Source organism: Camelus dromedarius, chromosome X (genome assembly GCF_036321535.1).
Source record: "Camelus dromedarius isolate mCamDro1 chromosome X, mCamDro1.pat, whole genome shotgun sequence".
NCBI lineage: Eukaryota > Metazoa > Chordata > Mammalia > Artiodactyla > Camelidae > Camelus > Camelus dromedarius.
In genome coordinates this window covers 14,543,309-14,565,868 of record NC_087472.1, presented here as the reverse complement: position 1 = coordinate 14,565,868, position 22,560 = coordinate 14,543,309, and the positions used below count along the sequence as shown (strand labels likewise).

The following is a 22,560-nucleotide window of genomic DNA, read 5'->3' as shown; positions in this document are numbered from 1 at the left end:
ATGGTGACTCCACATCTTGCAGCTTTTTAAAAGTTATGACCCTAGGGAAGCATGAGCATTTTCCTACTTCATTAAGTAATCTTGAAAACATGATCAAGTTTGGGTTGGATTTGGTTTAGAATAAAGATTAGATGAAACCACAAAAGGGCTTTTTAACCGCACCAGCAAGAAATGCCATGAACGAGGGCAAGGGAAAACCTAAGAGATTCTGTGCAGTATTTAGGCAAACAATGGATTAAGAGGAGTGTTTATAAAATACTATGGAGTATGAAGGAGTTCAGTACATGCCACCCCAAATTATGCCACTTTGGTGTATACTAATTATTTTGATCTGAAGGCATTTGAAAAACAGCATATGGAGGGAGAGGTTTTCTCTAAGATCCCCTTATCTGCCTAAAGATAGATCTAAAATGAACTCATTTGTCATAAATTCCCTTCTTGGAAGTTTCACCAACCAGGGAAGATTGACTCTTAGAACAGGAGAGGAATTGGTAGTCAACATCACACGTAGATAAACTCCATCTTAAATTGTTATATCTCCCATCTATTCTTTTAAGGAGTCATTCATCTTTCTAAAAATCATTTACTCCCCCTTAAATTGCCTACATGTTCCCTCCTCTTCCCCTGTTAAAATGGTACATAAGATCTCAAATCTCACTGCCATTCTGGGTATTCTTTTTTTCCTTATGACGCCTCAGTGCAAGTAATATTAAAAATTAATAAATATGTGTACCCTTTCTCCTGATAATCTGTCTGTTGTCTGTTTTTTTCATTGACCTGTAAAGTGTATATATATTGAATCTAAGAGGGTAGAGGGAAAGTCCTTCCCCCCCTACAGGTAAAAGGGAAAGACAATGTGGCAATTCAGAAATAAAGAAATACATAACATCAGCAAATATACCAGAAACGAAAAAAATACCCATGTGAGTTTGGTGAAACTTCATAGTGCAGAGTTACCAGAAAAAATGTGAATTAAAGAGAAGTACAACGGGTTGCTGTCCCGGTTTTCTGTGGAAACAGTGAGGGAAAAGGGATGGTGTGAATGGGCAGAACGTTCCGGGTGGGCCTTCTGTACAGGATCGACATCGAGGCCCAGACCCTCCCGCCTTCCACTTCACATCTCAAGGGCATTGCACAAAAGCGGTTTCTGGGGAGCAGCGCCTTCCAATGCGCACAAGCTCTCTGGCTTTCTTTTCAGGAGTCTTGGAGGAGGCGGGGCTTACCGGCGGGGCGTGTCGCGGGGCTGAGTCGACAGCAGCAACTCTCTTGCGCCCGGCAAGAGGCGTGGCCAAGTTAGGGGCGGGGCTACGCCATAGGCCGCCACTATGGGAGCCGGCGAGAGGGCGGAGCTGTCCGCGGGCTGAGGCGGGGCAGTGGCTGTGGCTGCGGCTACAACCAGAGCCCAGCCCGGGAGGAGAGACCGAGGGCGGGGCAAGAGGGCGGCTGGCGGGCGTTCCAGGCCCGGGGTCCACCTGCCCGGCCGCTCTCCCACCGATCGGTCGGCGGAGCTTGCGCGGGCCCGGGCCCATGGCGGCGTCGGCGGCCCTGTCTGCGGCTGCAGCGGCGGCGGCCCTGTCCGGGCTGGCGGTGCGGCTGTCGCGCTCAGCTGCAGCCCGCGGCTCGTACGGCGCCTTCTGCAAGGGGCTCACGCGCACGCTGCTCACCTTCTTCGATTTGGCCTGGCGGCTGCGCATGAACTTCCCCTACTTCTACGTCGTGGCCTCCGTGATGCTCAACGTCCGCCTGCAGGTGCGGATCGAGTGAGCGCCCGCGGCCACCTCCGGGCCGCGACGAGAGAGACGCCGGCATGAAGGACCACGGGGTCCGGGGCCGGCGGGACGCGGCAGGGGAACGAGGAGGGGTGGCCTGGATTACCGGGCCCTAGACCTCAGCGGAGGACAGGGCCACCGAGCCCCGAGCCACGGCTCCGGCCACCCACGTCGCGGCCGGTGACAGACTGCACAGAAACTGGCAAGAACGGGACCGTTCCGTCGAGCTCCAGAAAATTATTTGAGTGCAGCCGACCTGTTGCCTCACCTTGGCCGAAGGCGGGGAGCAGAAGGAAGAAATTCTGCTGCAGGAACGTGAATGACTGGCCCTGACCGAAAAGGTAGGAGGCCAAAGGTTGGATTTGCAGGCTGGAGGGAGGCGGTTGCCATGACATCTAGACGTCCAGGCCCCTTGGTGGTTTGGGGGAGATGTGGAAGGGACCTGAGGAAGCCAACCCAGAAAGCTTCCAAGCCGAGAGCTGGAGAGGCAGGGCAGCTGCAGGTCTCTGGACTCACTTGTCCGGTTTCCAAGATGGGGTGAGGGGCGGCGGCCTCCGCATCTCGGAGGGTCAGCAGTTCACCTGCGGAGGCCCTGGCGTCCCCACCTGCCCATGGCCCCAGTGGTGTCACTTGAACACTAGGTCCGGGGAAGGCCCTAGAGTAGAAATGATGCTGCCACCCTTCCCCTCCACCCCTGGGAGGCAGCCTGGAAGGATGGTTGTGTTCTGGGCCAAACCCCAGGTCTGTCTCCTCAGCCCTTCTCAAAACCGCCTCCTGCTGGGTCTCTGCTTCTGCTGTTCCTGTTGCTCCCCTCCCCGCTCTCCGAGGGCTTCCTCCAAAGCTCTGCATCTAGGGACAAGGAAGAGTGGGAAAGACACGCTCCTCCCTGTTCCTCCCACGTCTTGCTCTTCTGCCATCTCAGCCACGCTCCCTCCAGCTCCTGCCGGTGCCCTCCGGGTGCCACAGAAGTGGTCCTCCAGCCCTGACAGCCTCCAGCAGCTCCCTTGTCCCAAGGATTTGGGAAAATGGGGATCTCCCTGAGTGGAGGGCAGCTCTCAGTCTGCGGAGGGAGAGCAGGTGGAGAAGGGGCTTGCAGAGGAGGTGACGCTTGGAGAGACAGGGACCTCTTTGGGTGAGGAGGCAACTCTCAAATCCCCATCTCTTTCTTTCAGGAACTGGTGTTTGTAGGAGGTGACCCACCCCTTCTCTGGTCTTGTCAAGAGAGTCAGATCCCTGCCCTGGGCACCCCTGGTCCTAGAGCTGCCTGGGTAGCAGCCTAGAGAAGGGACTGACCCAGGAGAAGAGGAAAGGCCTTCCAGGCAGAGACCCCAAGTGGGGTGGCCCAGTGGTCCAGTCCTGGCATGGGGAAGGAAGGAGGGACTTAGTGACACACACTCTGGGGAGTTCTGTTCTCCCCACGTACTGACTGGGGAAACGGCTCTGGGAGGGAAGAGCTCTGCCTTTGTGACACATGTAAGAAGTGGGGGAGCTGCATCTGCCTCTAGGCCTGCACCCCCACACACACACCAGTCTTCTGGAAGTGGGGTTGGGGCGGGGAGCAAGGATCCCAGGGGACCCAGAGAGAGCAGGGCCCACAGAAGAGAATGTGGCGAACTAGCTTTCATTAGGGTGTACGGGAGGCCACCGGGAAGGCCAGGGGACAGTCTGAGCTGAGGTGGGCATGGGAGAGATGAGTCCCAGGACCCCTTCGGGTGCTGGGGTCCTCGCCCACAGAGTCTGGCCTCCCCACCACACCCCACCCCAAGCTTGACCAAGGGCTCCTCAGTGAGGAGGGGCACAGGCCTCTCAGTTTGGGTGGTGGGGTGGGGAGGGAGGGGCTGTTGGGTGGCTCCTGGGATCATGGTGTCACTAGGAGAGGAAGGGTAACCTGGGTGGGATGGGCTGAGACCCAAGCGTGACCCCATCTTTCTATCCCCAGGGCAGCCCCCATGCTGAGGATCACACAAGAGAGTCTCCTCTGGATGGGCTTGGATTGGTCGTGGCTGCGCGACTGACTGCGGACTAGGAGCAGGGCAGAGGGGAGCCAGGAGAGACGCTCACTCATGCCTACCCAGTCCCACAACTGCTCTGGCAACTGCTTGCTCCTGGTCCACGTACCTAGTGTTCCTGGGACTGAGAATCACGGCAGCCTGGTGGGCCCTGGGGAAAGAGTGGCCGATCCTCCCACCATCTGCCCTCCTCAGCTGCCCAGCTGGAGCACAGGTCCTGGGTGAAGATCTCTGCCTGCCCCTCCCTGGGGCCTGAGGCTGGTTGGAGACCACCACGTGGCCCCTGCGGATTCCACAGATGGGGCCTGATGGCTTCCTTCCTTGTGCCAAGTGGCCTGGGAGCCCCTGGTCCTGGTGTCCCCTCCTCCACCCCAACCCTGTCCCCCCATGACCACTTCTGGGAGCTCACTAGCCAGCTGACTCCATCCATGGATCTCCACGGACAGCCTCTGAGAGACTGACATGGGGCTACGTGGGAGGAGAGGGGCAGGGGATGAGAAACCTTGGGAATGATACACAGATGTGCCCCTTTTAAGCCCAGGTCTCACCCTCTGGGAGACTCGATCCCCAGCTCCAGCCTCTTCCTGGGCCAGCCAGGCAGGGAGGAGGAGGCTAAGAATGGCATGGGAGAGGCTCTTCACTGACCGTGTGTGAGAGAGTGGGTGAGAGTGTGAGTGTGCCCACGCACACACTAGTGGCTGGGCATTGCCGCAGGAATGGAGCCATTGAGCAGGGTGAGCTGCGCTGGGTGCCCTGTCCTCCCTGCGGAGCTGCCTGGGGCCCAGGAGGCCACTTCTCAACAGAGAGAAAGCATGCTGGAGCCTCAGGGGCCCCTGGCCTCGGAGCCCCTGCCCCTGCAGAGCGGCCACACCCCGTGGGAGGGGCAGGGGAGGTCCACGGGGGCCCTGGCTGGGGCTGTCTGGGCTCCAAGGGACTGTCCCAGGAAGGTGAGAGTTCCTGTCCCTGCTTTGCTTACCGTTTGGCCTTGAGTCATTAGCTGCTTCTGCTTTCCCGCCTCTTCCTTGTGCCCCCACTGGGCCCTTGCTGCTTGATGGGCCCTCCATGCACTTTATTTATTTGTAGTCTGTTTTTTAGGCAGTGAAGCTTCTACAAAATCAGAGACACTGACTTGAATAAGATGACATTCACTTTTCTGTGATTAACTGTGCACCGGTCAGCACAGTCAGGGCAGAGAAATGTTCTTGTTTCAGGTGTTGTCAAATCTTGTTGTCTGTCTAAGTTAAGAAAAGAGTCCTTTGAGTTCAATACAATAAAATAAACACTGGAGGCCTCCTGTTTCCGGTTTGGCGCAGCCTTGGAGGAGAGAGGGGCCAGTGGGGAGAGCGGCCCACCCTGGTGGCCAGGAGCTGGGGGAGGGGAGCCCCCTGAGGGCTGTGAGGGGGCGGGGCTGTGACAGGGGACTGGGGCCTGGTCAGAGGAGGCTCTGAGACTGGGCTTGACCTGGACCTCTGCCCCCATCAGGAGAAGTCGGCAGCACAGGCCTGGCCCAAGAGGTGGCAGGTTGTCCCAGTTTGTTCCAGTCACAGCCTTTATTTGAATCAACTAACACCTAAGTCTTTCCTTCATTTTAGAGCCTGATGTTAGAGAGCGCTTAATTCAATTGAACCCCGAGGTGGGCTGGGGGAGGTGACGTGGAATGGACTGTCTGCAGATCATTTTGTGTCACCCAGAAGCCTGTCTGCAGGAGCAGGTGACAAGGTCCCCATCCCTCCCTGCCAACCGGGTGGTGCTGAGTTTTGGAGAAGATGAGCCTTCACTTCCCTGACCTTAGGCCCAGGCTATCCAGTCAGATGCCGGGCCAGGGCTCCGAGAGGGTGCAGGGGGGAGCTGGGCCGGCACGGGAATGCAGCCCCCGCAGCAGAAGAAGGATGGCAGGGAGGACACAGAGGAGGCATCCTGAGGACATGGGGTATGGTGTCACCCTGGGGTACAGCCTAGGGTAAAGGGCCCTGGGGCACTCCTCACCTGTCACCAAGAGCTCCCCAGGGGTCAAAACACATTGACAAGAGGGCCCCTTCCAACATCTGTCACCACAGGAAGGAGGGGTGGACCCCAGTCCCAGCCAGTGCCCTGAGTTCCCACCTCCATTGTCCAGATGGTTCTGTATAGTCCCTGCTGGTCCCATACACACTTCAGGGACCAGTAGCCTGGAACAAGCAGATGGGAAAGGATGAACCAGCGCCTAAGGGTGAGACACTGATGAGAGAGGACCCCGTCCTCACTAGGGAGGAAGGCAGGCTGGCTCATCACGCTCTGGTCCAGAACAGCGCCTGGGAGACCAAAGACCTGCGCCCTGAACCCAGCTCCTCCGCTGACCATGGTGGGGCGCCAGGCCAGCCACGGGCACTGGTGCATTCTCGGGAAGGAGCCTTCAGGGTGGTGTGGGCCTTCAGTGATGATGTTTATTCCACACGTGTCTCAGGTCGCAGCTGGAGCAGCACTGTCACCATGAGGAAAGGAAACCATGTGAAGGGAAGTGACAGGTGATGAAGCCTTAGGAGCTGTGGCACCTGCTGGGTGCTTTGCTTCCCTAACTTCATAATCCCCACCTACGGCCACCTGTTGGAGGAGGTCACCGAGAGGATGTCACCACAGGCTGTCCCGCGAGCTGGCCCCGGGCAGTCAGAGGGTCCTCACCCTCTCCTGTTCTTGGGATACACGGTCCACCCACTGTTCCCACAGCTGGAGCTGTTTCAAAGACGCAGCCTTGAGAGAATGAGAGAGGATCTGGCCTGAATATGTGGCTGAATCCCGGGAAGGTCTCTGTGCAGACTTTTGAGACTCTGGCAGGTGGGTGAGGAGATCTACTTGTCTCGTGCGCCCAAGACAAGCCTTGTCTGTAAGTTCCCTGCTTATTAACCTGGTCCGCCTCCCAGTCTGGAGTTGTCTCCCCTTGCCCTCCGTGTAAGGGCCAGTTTGCAAACTAACACTACCATTATCCCCATTTTTCGGAGACACTGAGGCTTGGAGCCCAGTGTGAACTAGAACCCCCAGCAGAAGCTCTTTTCCTGAGGCCCCTGTGCCCCCTGCCACGCGGGGAATGGGGCTGGAGGGGTGATGGAAGGGCGGAGGCTGAAGATGACCCTGGGCTTTCTGAGCAGGGGCCAGGGACAGGTAGGAACCCGAGGGCTTGGAGGCAGAGCTGGGGGCCCTCAACGTGGTGGCCCCACCCATCACCTCCCACCGCTGCAGGCTGACTGCGCTCCAGGCAGCGGAGTCCTGGCGGGGAGGGCGGAAGAGCGGCCGGGAGGGCGGTTCCAGGAGCGCTGGGGCCAATAGCATCAGAGCCCGAGAAACAGAAGCCGCGATGAGCCCCGCCCACCCACCCCAAGGGGCACCGCTGAGCTTGGGTGAGCTTTCACTTTTGTGTGTCTTTTACATGTGGGAAAAGAGGAGCAGATGACTTTTTTCACTCTCTGGCCTGAATTCTTCCTGCTTAGCTTACTGTGTGGTTAAGTCAGTTTCTGCTTCCAAAGCCGCACGGTATCGCTCTTAGGAAGGTTTCATCATGTACTTCGCAGTGTCTTTTGGTTGTTTTCCTTTGTTGTTGTTTCTTCAAGGGGTGAGTTTCGGGCTGTTGTTGGGTTCTGTTTGCTTTTGTTGCCTTAATTTGTTTGTTTGTTTGTTTGTTTTTATCAAAGATGCGGGACCGATGTCATTATGGATAAACGCTGTGGTGCAGTCACGATCAGTTTCTTACCCTGTACTCCTGCAGGTGGACCCAAGTGTGTGCAGGCCTTAGGGGTCTGACGCCCTCCAGAACGCTGGTGCCAAATCCTCTACTCACTCCACTCAAGGATGAGAGTGTTTTCAGAAAAGGGTGTCAACTTTGGGTCACAACACATGTTTTAAAATTTGTTCCTGCTTTTCGTTGCCTCAGGGTGGGTGCATGTCTCTCCCCTCAAGATTAGTATAATCTTTCATTTAAACCAACATCTCCCTAAAACCCTTCCTTCCCCGTCATCCCCAGTTCACGGCTAGAGTTAAATCCAGTCTCCAGGTGTCCTGGGGAAAGACAGGCCTGGCTCCTTTTCTTTTGCTGCTCCCCTTTACCAGAGTGAATCTCATGACAGGTTTTAAATCTCTCAGTTGGATAAGCCAAATAGTTTATTTTGATATTTTATTTTGCATGCACGTCAAGATTAAAATGTTCCATGTGTCCATTGGCTATTTGTACTTCTCTTTTCAACTGCAGGGGATAATTTTATATTGAGGTATAATTAACATATAAATTGTATACGTTTAAGGTGTACATATCTTGGTTTTATATATTTATGTATTGCACTTTGATTACCACCATAGTGTTAGCTAACACCTCTGTCATATTGCATAATTATCATTTCCTTTTTGTGGTGAGAACAATTAAGATCTAGTCTCATAGCAGCTTGGAAGTTTATAATGCAGTATTGTTGATTATCATCACTGTGCTCTGCATTACGCCTCTCCGGAACCTATTTGTCTACCGGTTGCAAGTTGATATCCTTCAATAACCTCTCCCCAGTTCCTCCACCTCCCAGCCCCTGCTAACTGTCATTCTACTGTCTGTTTTTATGAGTTTGGCTTTTTTAGGTTCCACATAATGTGAGATCACACTGTATTTGCCTTTCTCTGTTTTTCTTATCTCACTTAGCGTAACACCCTCAAGGTCCATCCATGTTGTCACAAGTGGAAGGGTTTCCTTCTCTTTCATGGCTGAATAATATTCCTCTGTGTGTGTCTGTGTGCATGTGCATGTGCGTGTGTGTGTCTTTGTCCATTCATCCAGTGATGGGTACCAGTGGTATAAGGTTGCTTCCATGTCTTGGCTCTTGTGAATAATGCTGCAATAAACATGGGAGTGCAGATATCTTTTCGATATCCTGATTTCATTTCATTTAAATATACACTAAGTTGTGGGACTGCTGGATCATATGGTGGTTCTACTTTTAGAATCTAGTCCCAGGGGCATAGGAGTCTTCCCAGTGCTGAGGCCAGCCTGCCTGTGGCCTGGGGTGAAGTCAGTGCTCACTCCCCACTCCCCACCACGGGCACAGACTAGTACTCAGCACACGATTGAGTGAATGCAGTCAGAGCAGGGACGCCATTCTCCTGAGCAAACCTCAGTTTAAGGGATTCCCACCAACAAAATGATGCCTTCTCAGTGTCCCCTGAGTCATTCACTCAATGCCAGACTCTGGAGCAGGTTTTCAGGATACAAAGGTGAGCAAGTTAAACGTGGCCCGTGCCCTCCTACTGGGGACAGATATAGGATTCATTCACTTGGCTTCAAATACATGCAGGTTTGTGAAACAAAATCAGATTCACCCTCAAATTAGGGCAGGAAATATGGAAAGGAAATATGCCCCAGCTGCCATGAAAATTCTCTGCTACCACTTTCCCCACTTGGGACAAATGGAGAGTTTGGGGCTTGGGTGGGTGCAGGCCCCACTCTCAGTGACTCGGGGACCTCCCCCCATGCACACAAGATGTTGCTGCCTCCACTGCCTGGAGCAGGGGTGGGGGAGTGCCCCTGGGGAGGGTCCTGTGTGGGGGACAAGGTGACCAAGAAGGTACCTGGAGGGTGCTCTGGTTGCTGAGATACTTCCCCCTCCGTGGGGTTCACCCTCCTCTAGAAGATGGCCACCACCCTGGTCAGAGGCCTGAGCGTGGTCACTGTAGCCTGGGTACCTGCCACAAGAGAGGAAGTACAAGGCTGGCTGCTGCTGTCTCAGCCGCTGCCTCACCGATGCCCTCTGGTCACAGCAACCTCTCAGGGCCTGGTCTTCCTACTGTAGTTCCTCAGCCTCTGTGCCTCCAAGAGACCTTGCTGCCACCTTAGGAGGTGACACAGGCCCATCCTCAAGTCCCTGTGTGCTCCAAGTGCAAAGCCTGCCCCACTGCTGTCCAGCCAATGGGTGTGCAGTGGGTGGGCTCCTGTGGCCACTGAGAGGAGGTGGGCCGGGACGTCCTGGCTCCTCCTATTATTGGTGAGGGTGCCAATATGGTGGCCACAGGGAAATGGGCTGGGATCTCTGCCCTATGTAAGCTTCAGGGGGTTGAGGGGCTCCTCTGTGGGAACCCCCAGAGGATGGCAGCCTGGCATGGAAGGTGTGGCTTTTTGATCAGGGCTGCAACCCTAGAAGAAGCTGGAGGCTTCACAACCCCTATCACTACGATTCTCTTTTTCTGCCTCATGGATCACATCCTCTGAATGGAAAGTAGGGAGACCAGCTTTTGTCCAGACACCCTAGAGATACATACTGTGACCAAGTGGCATTTATCCGAGGAGTGCAAACTTGGTTTAACATCTGAAAACTACTTAATCTTATAATTTGTATTAATAGAACAAAGAAATAAAACTTGATCATTACAATAGATTTAAAAAATGGATTTGACAAAGTCCAATGCCCATTCATGATCAAAGAAACTTTTAACAAATTTGGAATAGATAGAAGCTTATTCAACCGAGAAATAGTGTCCTCAAAAACTCAGTGTGCATAATACTTAATTTTGAAAGAATGAACATTTTCCCTAATATTGGGGATAATGCAGGATGTCCATCTGTAATCAACATTGGACTAGAGGTTCCAGCTGGTGGAATAAGCCTCCCGCCCTTCCAACATAAAACCATCCTGATCAGAAGGGAATAAACTAAACCCTCTTTATTCACAGATGAGCCTACATGGAGACAATCTCAAGAAATGCGCGCACACACACACACACACACAAGCTACTAGACCCAAAAACAAATTTAGCAAGGCCACAGGACAGATCAACTTTAAAGTATCAATTGTATTTCTATATACTAAGAACAAAGATTCCAAAAATAAAATTAAGAAAATTATTTGATTCAAAATATCCTTTAAAAGAATAAAACACTTAAGAATAAATCTGGCAAAATATGTATGAGACCTGCATAAAAAAATTACAAAACATTTCTGGGAATATTTAAAGAAACACTAAATAAATACATATATTTCTCACACTGGAAGACTCAATATTGTCAAGATGGCAATCGTCCCCAAATTTATCTGTAGAATGAACACAAAACCTATCAAAATCTCAGCTGACTTTCCTGTAAAAATTGAAAAACTGATCTTAAAATATAGGTGGAAATGTGTATTACCTTAAATAGTCAAAATATTTTGGAAAAGAAAAAGTTGTAGTACTTACCATACCTTTTTCAAAACTTACAAAGCCACAATAATTAAGACAGTATGGTATTGGTGCAAAGGTAAGTGCATAGATCAATGGAATAGATTCAGAGACTATGAGTAAATCCTTACATTTATGATCAATTGATTTTTATTGTGGTAAAATACATATAACATAAAATTTATCATGTTAAAATATATAATTCATTGGTAATACATTCACAATGTTGTGCAACCATCACCACCATCTAGTTCCAGAACATTTTCATCACCCCAGAAGGAAACGCCACACTCATTATGTGGTCCTCCCCATTCCTCCCTACTCCAGCCCTTGACACCCACACATGCGCTTTCCATCTCTATATAAATGCCTATTCTGGATATTTTATAACAATGGGATCATATGATGTGTGATCCTTTATGTCTGGTTTCTTAAACTTGGCAAAATGTTTTGGAGGTTCTTCCACATTGTTGCATGTACTAGTACTTTGTTCCTTTTTATGGCTTAATACTCTGCTGTATGGGTACCACATTTGTTTATCCGTTCATATACTCATGGACATTTGTATTGTTTCCACCTTTTGACTATTGTGAATATTGCTACTATCAACATTCCTGTGTAAGTTTTGTTTAAACATCTGATTTCAATTTGGAGTGTCTATGTCTAGGAGTGGAATTACTGGATCACATGGTAATTTTATGTGTACTTTATTGAGGAACCACCAAATTGTTTTAGATAGAGGTTATACCATTTTACATTCCCACCAGTAATGTTTATGGTTCAAATTTTTCCACATCCTCTCCAACACTTGTTATTTTCCCTTTTTTTAAAAAATTATGGCTATCCTTGTGGGTGTGAAGTAGTATCACATTGTAATTTTTATTTGCATTTCCCTAGGGCTAATGATGTTGAGCATTTCTTCATTAGCTTGTTGGCCATTTGTGTATCTTTGTAGAAATGTCTACTCATGGCCTTTGCTCATTTTTTAAATTGGGTTGCCTTTTTGTTGTTAGGTTATGAGTCTTTATATATGTTGTATATTAGAATGATCAGTTGATATTGACAAAAGTACCAAGATAATTCACTGGGGAAATGATGGTCTTTTAAACAAATGGTGCAGAGATGATTAGAAATCTACACTAAAAGATGAATTTACACTATCATAATGGCCAAAGTTAAAAATAGTGAAGGCATCACATAATGAGGGAGGATGTGTAGAAACTGGATCTCTCATCTGTTGCTAATGGGAATGTAAAATTAAAATTATACATCCACTCTGTACAAAAGTTCTGCATTTTCTTTGAAAAGTAAACATGCAACAGTGCAATAAGATGTTTTTCTAAGGAATAGCTATTGAAAAAGAAGACATAAAATTTTATTTGCTGAAGAGTTTATCATCTTTGTAGAAAATCCTAAAAATATTTTTTTTAAAAAAGCTTATAAAATTAATGTGATTATAGCAACATCAAAAGACACAAGGTCAATAAAAATACCAATTGCATTACTATACACTAGTAATTAATTTCCAGAAATTGAATCATTTTTAAAAAGGATCATGTACCCACCAGAGGTGGGGGAGTGGGGGAAGGGGAAATACAATAAAGGCAGTCAAAATGTATAGACTTCCAGTTATAAGATAAATAAATTCTAGGAATATAATGTACAACATGATAAATACAATTAACATTGCTGTATGATATATATGAAAGTTGTTAAGAGATCCTAAGAGTTCTCATCAAAAGAAACATATTTTTCTATTTCTTCAATTTTGTATCAAAATGAAATGTGGATGTTCACTAAACTTATTGTGATAATCACTTCACGATGTATGTAAATCAAATCATTATGCTACACACCTTAAGTTTATACAGTGCTGTTATGTCAATTATAGCTCAATAAAATTAGAATAAATAAATAAATAAAAGACAATGTATAATAACATGAAAAAAGATGCAGTATTTAATTACAGCATGCAAAAATACTAAGTAGTTAGAGATAAATTTGACAAAAGATATGCAAGATATGTACACTGAAAATTACAAAAGAAATGAAAGAATACATACATAAGTACGTGTAAAGATGTACCATATTCACAAATTTGAAAACTCAATACTGTTAGATGTCAACTCTACTAAACTGATCTATAGATTCGATGCATTTTCAATAAATTCACAGCAGGACTTCTTAAAGAAATTGACAAGGTGATTCCAACATTTCTATAGAGATGTGTCCACTGAAAGAAAAATGCACAACGTGAGAATTATGAGTTAAGTTTTATTCAGGGTCTTACTGAGGACTATAGCCCCCAGAAGACAGCCTCTCAGATAGTTCTGAGGAACTGCTCCAAAGAGGTAGAGTGGGAGGCTAGTTTATATCTGATTTTTTTGTGTGTGAGGGAATACAAGCAATCAGCAAACACTTTAGTAAAAGATTACTGCTAGTCACAAAAAAACCAGCTATCTCAAGTTAATGAATACAGTATTTTCTATGTATGGGAAGATGCAAGAAGTGGAGTTCATTAAAATTCTTCCTGAAATGCATCTTAACTGTCTAAGGGCCTGTTTGTCCAAAGCACAGAGCATCTCGTTACCATCTTTAATTTCCTCTGTCTGAAGCACAGAGTGCTTCATCCGGTTATTACCTTAATCTCTTCATCTGAAGCACTGAGTACACTGTCGGTCAGCGGCTGCAGCGGGCTAATCTTTGTAGACTTGGATGATGAGTGAAATGCTCTTTGCTCTTCTTTTGTTTGCAAATGCAAAAGGCTTCAAAACAATTTTGAAAAAGAACAAAGTTACAGGACTTATCTACACTGCCTAGTTTCAAGATTTAGTATAGAACAACAATTATCCAGGCAGTGTGATATTGGCATAAAGATAGATTTAGAGATCAATGGAAGAGAACAGGGAGTACACAATATACTCACAACTATATGGACAATTAACTTTCGACAGAAGTGTGAAGGCGATCCAATGGAGAAAGGATAATATTTTCAACAAATAGTACTGGAAATATTGGATAAGCATATCTTCAAAAACAAAATGACCCTTACCTCACATCATATACAAAAAGTGACTCAAAATCATAGGCATAAATGTAAAAGACAAAGCCATAACCTTCTGGAAGTAAACACTGGAGAAAATCTTATTGATCTAGGATTAGAAACACATTTTTTAAATAGGACCCCCGCACACAAAATATAAAAGAAAAATTGATAAAGTAGACCTCATCAAAATTAATATATTTTGCTCTTTAAAGGACACAGTTATGAAAATGAAAAGACAAGCCACAGATTGGATAAAAACATTTGCAAAACACATATTGGATGAAAGACTTGTATCTAGAATATATATATTTTAAAAAATGATTACAATGCAATAATAAGACAATCCAATAAAAAGTGCTACCAATTTGAAAAGACATTTGACCAAAGAAATTATATGGATGATAAATGACGGCTTGAAAATATGCTCAACCATTAGCAGTCATTAGGGAAATGAAAAAATCAAGCCACAATGAGATACCACTCACTACACACCAATAAAAAAGCCAAAATTTTTAAAAACTCACCATACCAAGTGTTGGGGAGGATGTGGAGCAGTTAGAACGCTCATATCCTGCTGTAGGGAATGTGAAATGTTATAACCACCATGGAAACCAGTTTGTCAATTGCTTAAAAAGCCAACCATACATGTCCCAAATTACCCAGTAATTCTACTCTTAGATGTTTATTAAAGAGGGAAGATAACACATGCACACACAAAGACTTGTACATGAATATTCAAAGCAGGTTTCTTTGTGATAGGCAAAAATTGGAAACCACATAAATGTCCATGTCCAGGTAAATGGATGAACAAATTGTCATATATCCAGACAATGGAATACTATTCAGCAATATAAAGGAAAGAACTATTGATAAATGCAACAAGTTACACAAACCTCAAATTCATTAGGTGGAATGGAAGAATACTGGTAAAAAGAAGCATGTACTTTAAGATTCCATTTATATAAAATTCTAGAAAATCTCAAATTATTCTGTGGTGACAGAATGTAAATAACTGGTTGCCTGGTGATGGAAATGGAAGGAGGGATGGACTGATTACAAAGGAGCCAGGGGAAACTTTTAGTGGTAACGGGGATGTCTATCTTGACTCATTGTGTATACCTATGTCAAAGTTGACTTTAAATATGTGCTGTTTATTGTACATAAATTATATCTCAATAAAGCTATTTTTAAATGGTGAATGTCTGAGAAAAGATTAGCTCTTAATAGAGCAGTGGTCAGGACCAGAGTGAATAGAGCTGTCTGTAGCATGAGGAAAATGACCTAGGACATCCTCTCAGAGCGCTGAGCACAGTGGTGCCCAAAGCCAGTAACACATTATCCCAAGGTTGCAAGACCATGATGGATAAAGCAGACATTTCCTGCAGTGAGAAGTCAAACATGGAGGTGGGGCAAAAATTGTCAGTAACTGTTTAAATACCCGCAGAAAGCAGTGATCAGCCTGCTCCTAGCAGAAACTAGAAGCAAAGCATCATAGGCAAAGTTAACTGCCTCAGTGCATTCAGGCTGCTGTAACAAAATACCACAGACTGGGAATCTTATAAACAACAGAAATTGTTGTTTATCTGATTCCTCACAGCTCTGGAGACTGGAAGTCTAAGATCAGGGTGGCAGCATGGTTGGGTGGGGATCCTTTTCTTGGCTCATAGCTGGTACCTTCTTTTTGTGCCATCACCTGGTGAAAGGGATGGGAGATAGCTCTTTTATAAGGTGCTAATGCTGTTCATAAGGGCTACATCCTCATGACTTAAGCACCTTCCAAAGACCCCACTTTCCAATACTATCATCTTTGGGGATTAGGATTTCAACATATGAATTCGAGAGGGGGACACAAACATTTAGATCATGACAACAACTAAGGCTGCTACAGAGGAGATACCAGTCCATTTGGGAAAGAAAAATGTAGGTTGGAAAAGAAAAAAGTAGGCTTCCAAGGACAAGCCATTACTAGCAGAATTTATACATCCTTAGCGTACTGCTTATCTATTGATGGGTAATAATTTTAAGACAATATTTGTAGGTTAGAACAACACACATCTACCATCTCCCAGATTCTGTGGTTGGAGCCTGGCTTAGCTGAATCCTCTGCAGGGCTCCAGCCCATGTGTCAGCTGAAGCTGTGGTCTCTCCTGAGGCTATCCTGGCAAAAGAGCTGTTTCATCACTCACATGGCTATTGGCAGCATTCGGTTCCTTTGAACTGAGGACCTAGTTTCTCAGCCAGAGCTCACCTTCAGCTCCTGGCCACGTGGCCCTCTCCCTATGGAAGCTCGCTTCTTCAAAGCCAGAAAGGGAGTGAGAGTCTTTGCACAAGATGAATGTCACTATCTTACAGATTGTCATCATGTGCATCTTACCACCTTTGCCACATTCTGCTGGTTAGAAAGTCCCACCCATACTCAAGGGGAGGAGGTGACACAAAAGCATGGACACCAAGAATTGGGGACCATGGGGGTCACCCCAGCACTGTCTGCCACACTTGGTGAGCAGGGAGCTGTGAAATGGAAGAGACTGCAGTCCACAGGCAGCCCATCTTCAGTACCCCATCCAGATACAGTATTATCCACTGGAGTGAATGTGAAAAACAACTGCAAGGTAGCAATGAGGCTATTCAAGCAACTAGGGTGCCAAAGTGGAAACTACCGCAATGAGGCTGAGACAAGGGACACATTGGCATCTTTCACCAGGGAATGTGCCAATATCCAAGTGCAAGGCAGTGGTCAGTCAGAGCCAACACCCCCTTGGACACCAGGGAGCAGCCCCGCTAGGAGCCAGTGAAACACCATGGGGGGGAATGGGGACCATTGCAGCAATGCAAGGGCACATGCACAAATTGTCTTTCCCACTTTAAGGCAATGCAAAGACAATTACTCAGGACAGGTCAGGCTGTCCCAGAAACTAGAGGACAGAGGGGCGACTAGGCACCATGTGCCTTAACATTAACACAAATTCCAGCCCCTACATGAGAACAATAGTAGCACCAAGGACAGACTACAGGTGTGGGAACATCCTCCCTCAGACAAGAGGGCGGACCCCTCTGTGTGCGAGCAGAAGCCTCCGTGGGGGTGGAGGACAGTCAGGCTCTCCAATAACACCTGAACCCTCTCAGAGAGCAGGGGCAGTGCCCTGGGGAAACGGGAGCAATACTCAAAAGCTGTGACTATGTGGCTCAGGGGAACAGAGCAACCCTAAAAGAGATGGTCTGCTTGTGTGAGGTGACTAGGAAGAGGAGGGTGGGGGCCAGATCAGCAGAGGGGAGTGAGCCAATCTGGGGAGAGCAGGAAACCGGAGTGGGGAGCTGGGGATTTCAGAGGTAAGACTCAGTGCAGAGAGAAGGAAAGGACAATCTTCTTTTGTGATGTATTGGGGGGAGGGGGGAAATGGTCCTTCAGATGGTGGCAAATGGTCTGCTCTTACTCAGTTACATCCCCTTGGAAAGTAGCCTGTGTTCACCCCAACATCAGAAACCTTTGTTTAACAGAGACTCACCCAAGGTCACTCTACCAGGCCAACACCCCATTCTGTGGCCCCAGCATCCCCACACAGTCCCCAATTGGAAAAGCAGGCCAATCTTAGCAGCGTAAGTGCCACTTGTCTATGCTGAGAGTGAGAGTCTTGGGCTGCAGAGGGCTTCCCATGAGCAGGTGGGGGTGGTGGGAAGAGAAGCACTGCGCCCACAGCTGTTCTTTAGTAATTGACCCAAAACCCGTCTGTTTAGCGATTTAGGCACTAGCAAACAAAAGATGCAAGAGAGGCATTAGGGAGAGGGAAGATGAGGCCAGGCTAGCAATCAGAGGACCGAAAAGCAAAAAATAGTTTCTTCCTTGACCTCTTTGGAAAGCCCAGCTAAAGCAGATAAATCATAAACTGGGAGAGCTGGGCCAGCCTTGCAGAAGGGCGTATATAAGCTCGGTGGTCAGAGGGGTGTCTCCCAGAGCTATCTGAGCTCAGGCCGTGATGGTAGAGAGCCAGGGGACCTCTCCTCAGTGCAGAAGAGGAAGGGTGACCATTGCAAGGAGACACAGTGACTCCCTGGCACCCCCCCCAACCATCCTGCCACAGCACCATATACATGAGAGAGCAGACTGTCTCACTGTGGTGCGATGTGCCCTTCAGAGAGGAGGAAGGACAGCACTCCTCCCTCACATACAAAGAGGAGAGAGCATTCCTCTTGTGCAGGGCAAAGCAAAATCTGACAAAGCATTGCACAAATATCTAGGGGCAGAATTAATCCACGCTAGAGGCAAAGAAAGTGTTCCCCAGATTTTTCTTACTCTCCCAAGGTGCTCCCAGGATGCCAAAGTCAACCAGCTCCAGGGCCCGAGGCCTTATGGGCTCAAGATTCCTCTTCGATGTTTGGATTCTTTGCTTCCCACTTCCACCCCCAGCCTGACTCTGCACCGCGGACCTGGCTCCTGACTTGGTCACCTTCGGTCAGTTTCCAAGCTCGGGGCCCTAAGGTATGTGGGCTGACTTTCTGGTTCAACCCTTGGCCTCCTGCAGGATCCATACATGACCTCGTACTCCCTGTGGTCCTGGTCACTCCAGGTACTGCTGTTGGGGAAATACAGGCAGATCTCATTTTATTGCATTTTGCAAATATTGCATTTTTTACAAATTGAAGGTTTGTGGTAACCCTGTATTGAGCAAATCTATCAGCACCATTTTTCCAATAGCATTTGCTCACATAGTGTCTCTGTGTTGCATTTTGATAATTCTCACGATGTTTTGATTTTTTTTTCATTATTATTCTATTTGTTCTGGTGATCTGTGATCAGTAGCCTTTGATGTTACTACTATGACTCACCGAAAGGTCAGATAATGGTTAGCATTTTTTAAACAAGAAAGTATTTTAAATTAAGGCGTGAGCATTGTTTTCTTAGACATAATGCTATTACACACTTAATAAACCACAGTATGGTGTAAACATGACTTTTCTAAGCACAAATATGACCACTTTATGCATTTTATTGGTAGTCTACATTTTAAATCTGCAGTATGACATCTTATATAGGGAAAAAAGCTTCTACTTAAAAGATTACTGTTAATAATCAAACCAGCCTTAATATGACTGACCTTTCAAGGTCTTGTTTTGCATTAAACAAGTTAATTTTTAGCAGGTGTAAATCACTGCCCCCCCCCCCAAAAAAAAGGAAACTGGGTACATTCTCAAAATTTAATACAGGGCTTCCTCACCAGGAGTCTGCTGGATAGATATTGGAGAAGGGTGTTATGTTCAGGTTTAAACTGAAAGAAAATGGGAAACCGGATAAAGCAAGCCAAGCAAATTCACTTCACTTTGTGCTTCTTTCTGCTGTTTTGAAAGTCTCTCCCAGAGGTCAGGAAGCCCTGGTATGACAATCACTTTAGTCTTTACAGAACATACATTCATGTGCTTCACGTTCAAAGACATAAAGGCAGTCTTTGTTACTGTTTCTCCTCCAGATCCCTTCAGGTTCTCATAGGCTTCAGAAAGCTTCCCAAGATTGTTGCCCAGTTCTTTATCTGAATCCAAGTAAACATCTATGCCAAAGCAGCTCTTCCTGGGAGAAGACAAAACAGGCACAGATACATAACCAGCTCAATTGCTTACCTACTCAACTGGACGCCTGATCACGTGTCCTGACATCTTTAAAAGCAGCACTAGGGACAAATGGAACTCTCAAGAGGTAAAATGCAAACATCGAACAGTTAAAACACATACAAATCACTCAGTTAAAAGAATGTTAGCAGGGGCAAGGCAGACAGTGGGTATAGCTCAGTGGTAGTGTGCATGCTTAAAAAAATAAATAAAAATGTAAAGAATAAAAGAATGTTAGCAGAGGGGCACTAAAAGGAGTTAAGCTGGGCAGCTGGTTCAGCTATACCTTGGTATTGGAATAAATCTGTAAGATGAGGAACTGACAGAGACACTCTGAAATAGCTAGGCACCGTGGTACGATGGCGTTCACTTTCACTGCATGTCTTTAAGATGTTACTCAATCCCAGTGACTATAAAGCAACTTGTGGGTCTTCAGTAAATAAATCCTAATATAAATATATGTGATCTTATTTGAGACTGTTGCAGGGTATGCCTATCTTCTTCACATTTCAATCAAAATACCTATGTAGACATGAAAATAACTATAAAACTGATACCAACTGTTATTATTCCTTGAGAGTTCCAATGGTTCAATAAAAGCTCTAGTCTGTGCTGGTAAACATACCTTCTACATGCACTGGGAACCCAAAAGTTTCATGTGACTTGCTTTATTGCGATATTCACTTTATTGTGGTGGTCTAGAACTGAACCCACGATATCTCTGAGGTAAGCCTGTGTGATTAAATATAACAATCTCCTCTCAACCCAGAAAACCTGTCCTCAAAAGTAGTAAAGAAAAACAATAATTTTTGTATTGAATAAACATTAAAACAGAATGTGATGAGCATCAGAGGCAACCCACTGCTGGGATTGCAGAGACAGAAACAGAGCTACTTTTTATGAAGCTAAATGGAGTTTACAACTCATTCCATTACATAGGTCTTGCAGTTTGGAGTGGCGTGGTGTTAGGTCCACATTCTCCTAGGAAAGTGGGAGATAGAGCTTTATCCTTCAGGATGATGACATTTCAAGAGATGGCTGCCAGGTCTTTCCGAGGACATTCCTGAGTTGTGAGCCTGGCAAGAGGTTTCTTTGGCCATTACAAAAACTTACATACATTTGAAAGGACAGAGAAAGAAATTTGAAGGAAAAACAAGAAGCGGGGAGAAGTCGCTTCCCTTATTTTTAACAAGGAGAATTGTTTTGTTTGGTTTCTGGCAAATTATGCTCAAAGACTGAGACTGTCTTTGCCAATAATTTATTTAACACAGATTCACTGTGGGAATTATAGTAATTTCACAAGCCAATAGCATACAGGATAATGTCTCTTAATAAACCAATAAAGAAATAACATACTCCAAACCAATACTAGATTAATCACACTATGGTTCCTGGCAAGGGAGAGATAAAAGGAATACAGTCCAAATTTAGTTGAGCTGCACCTTTCTACAGTGGGTTCTAGAAAGAGTGGACTTAGCCAACCACGAGCTGATGTGCTAAGCAAAAGTCCCCCGTTGCTAGGGCACGTTGCTAGGGAGGGAAGAGCCACGCTGACAGGCAGGGCACGTTGCTAGGGAAGGAAGACGCCATGCTGGCGGCCAAGAGAGCTCCTTCAAGGGGCCGCTGCCCTGTTTTCAGCACTGCAGGCAGAGGCGCTTTGCCCAGGCAGGAGCTAATACCACCCCCCACCCCAAACCCAGGGTCTTCAGAGAGCTATTAGGTCAGCGAAGAGTAGCCTTGCCAGAACACTCTGGAATATTCTGGAGGTGCTGTTTTCACCTCTTGGTATTTAAAGCTTAAACGTTCCGCCCCCTCCACCATAGTGGCTCCTCCACCTGTTCTTATGGATAAGCCCCCAGCAGTGCTTGTCAATATCTGAACCACTGAGTACTTGATGACATAGTTCCTCAATGAAAACAACTTCACTCTTAGATCAGAATGGGTGGGTTTAAAATCCTATCAGCCAATACACATGAATTAAGCCTTTTCTTTTTCATTTGTATTTGCCCTTCTACTTCCCATGTTTTTTCTGTTTCCTGCCACAGGGACAAATCCTAACTATCTGACAGCTTTCCCAGTATTGCACTGTGAATGGCTAGCTCCTCCCAACCACCCAAAGAGGGAAAATAGGTCTCTACCCACATCTTAGGAAGGTTTGACTTGTTTGGGATCAGAATTTTGGTTGAGAGAGGGACCACACTGACAGAAGAAGACATCCTGTTCCAAAGAGTGGTGTCACCTCTTCACCATGACTACTTGAGCACTAAAACAGCAGTTAGCATTGCCCAGTCTTCCCTGTCCTCTGTCCCAGGCTCACTGTGGGTGATCTCTCCTGCGGTGCACTGTCACTATCAGGGCTCCAGCTTTCCTCTGCAGTATTAATTGTCATTCACTAATCTGACTAGGGTTACTAAAGAATGACTCACTCTGGCCACTTTTTCAGGAACTGCTATGACTCTACTTCTTTGTCATCCTCATGGGAAGCTCTCCCTGGCAACTTACCCAGTGCAGGACACACAGTTTCTGCAGAGTCCCATGGTACGCATACAACCGAGACTGACTGACTTGTCCATGAGGGATCTGGGGGCAATGTGCTGTTTTCGGGTGGAGTGGAAGACACAAGTACTTTCTGCAGACTAACTGGTATCTGTTGAGGAGAAAGTAGAACTTCTTGCATGTGATCCACATTCCACTTTAACCAGGCAGCCTCTTTGATGAGAGCTTCCCCTCCCTCAGACTAGAAAGTGTCCTTCCCAAACAGTATAGTGATGCCTTAAAAAACTAAAAATACAGTTACCTTATGATCCAGCAATCCCACTCCTGGGCATATATCTAGACAAAACTCTAATTCGACAAGATACATGCACCCTAATGTTTACAGCAGCACCATTTACAATAGCCAAGACATGGGAACAACATAAATGTCCATCAACAGATGACTGGATAAAGAAGCTGTGGTACATTTATATAATGGAATACTACT

General features: G+C 46.8%; 1 protein-coding gene and 1 long non-coding RNA gene across 2 annotated transcripts; one reads left to right on the top strand and one right to left on the bottom strand.

The window, feature by feature from the left end:
• The first annotated feature begins 1,342 nt into the window (after positions 1 to 1,342).
• On the top strand, positions 1,343 to 5,076 carry LOC116150967 (small integral membrane protein 10-like protein 2A). Its single transcript, XM_031446537.2, has 2 exons — positions 1,343 to 2,110; positions 3,709 to 5,076. Exon 1 carries the CDS (start codon positions 1,528 to 1,530, stop codon positions 1,762 to 1,764), a length of 237 nt encoding a protein of 78 aa, XP_031302397.1. The 5' UTR covers positions 1,343 to 1,527; the 3' UTR covers positions 1,765 to 2,110; positions 3,709 to 5,076.
• An 8,546-nt stretch (positions 5,077 to 13,622) lies between these two features.
• Positions 13,623 to 22,218, bottom strand: LOC116150970 (uncharacterized). Its single transcript, XR_004134800.2, has 3 exons — positions 22,080 to 22,218; positions 19,383 to 19,539; positions 13,623 to 13,698 (listed from the first exon to the last, which is right to left on the bottom strand). It is a non-coding gene; the product is annotated as an uncharacterized LOC116150970 (long non-coding RNA).
• Between the last annotated feature and the right edge of the window lie 342 nt (positions 22,219 to 22,560).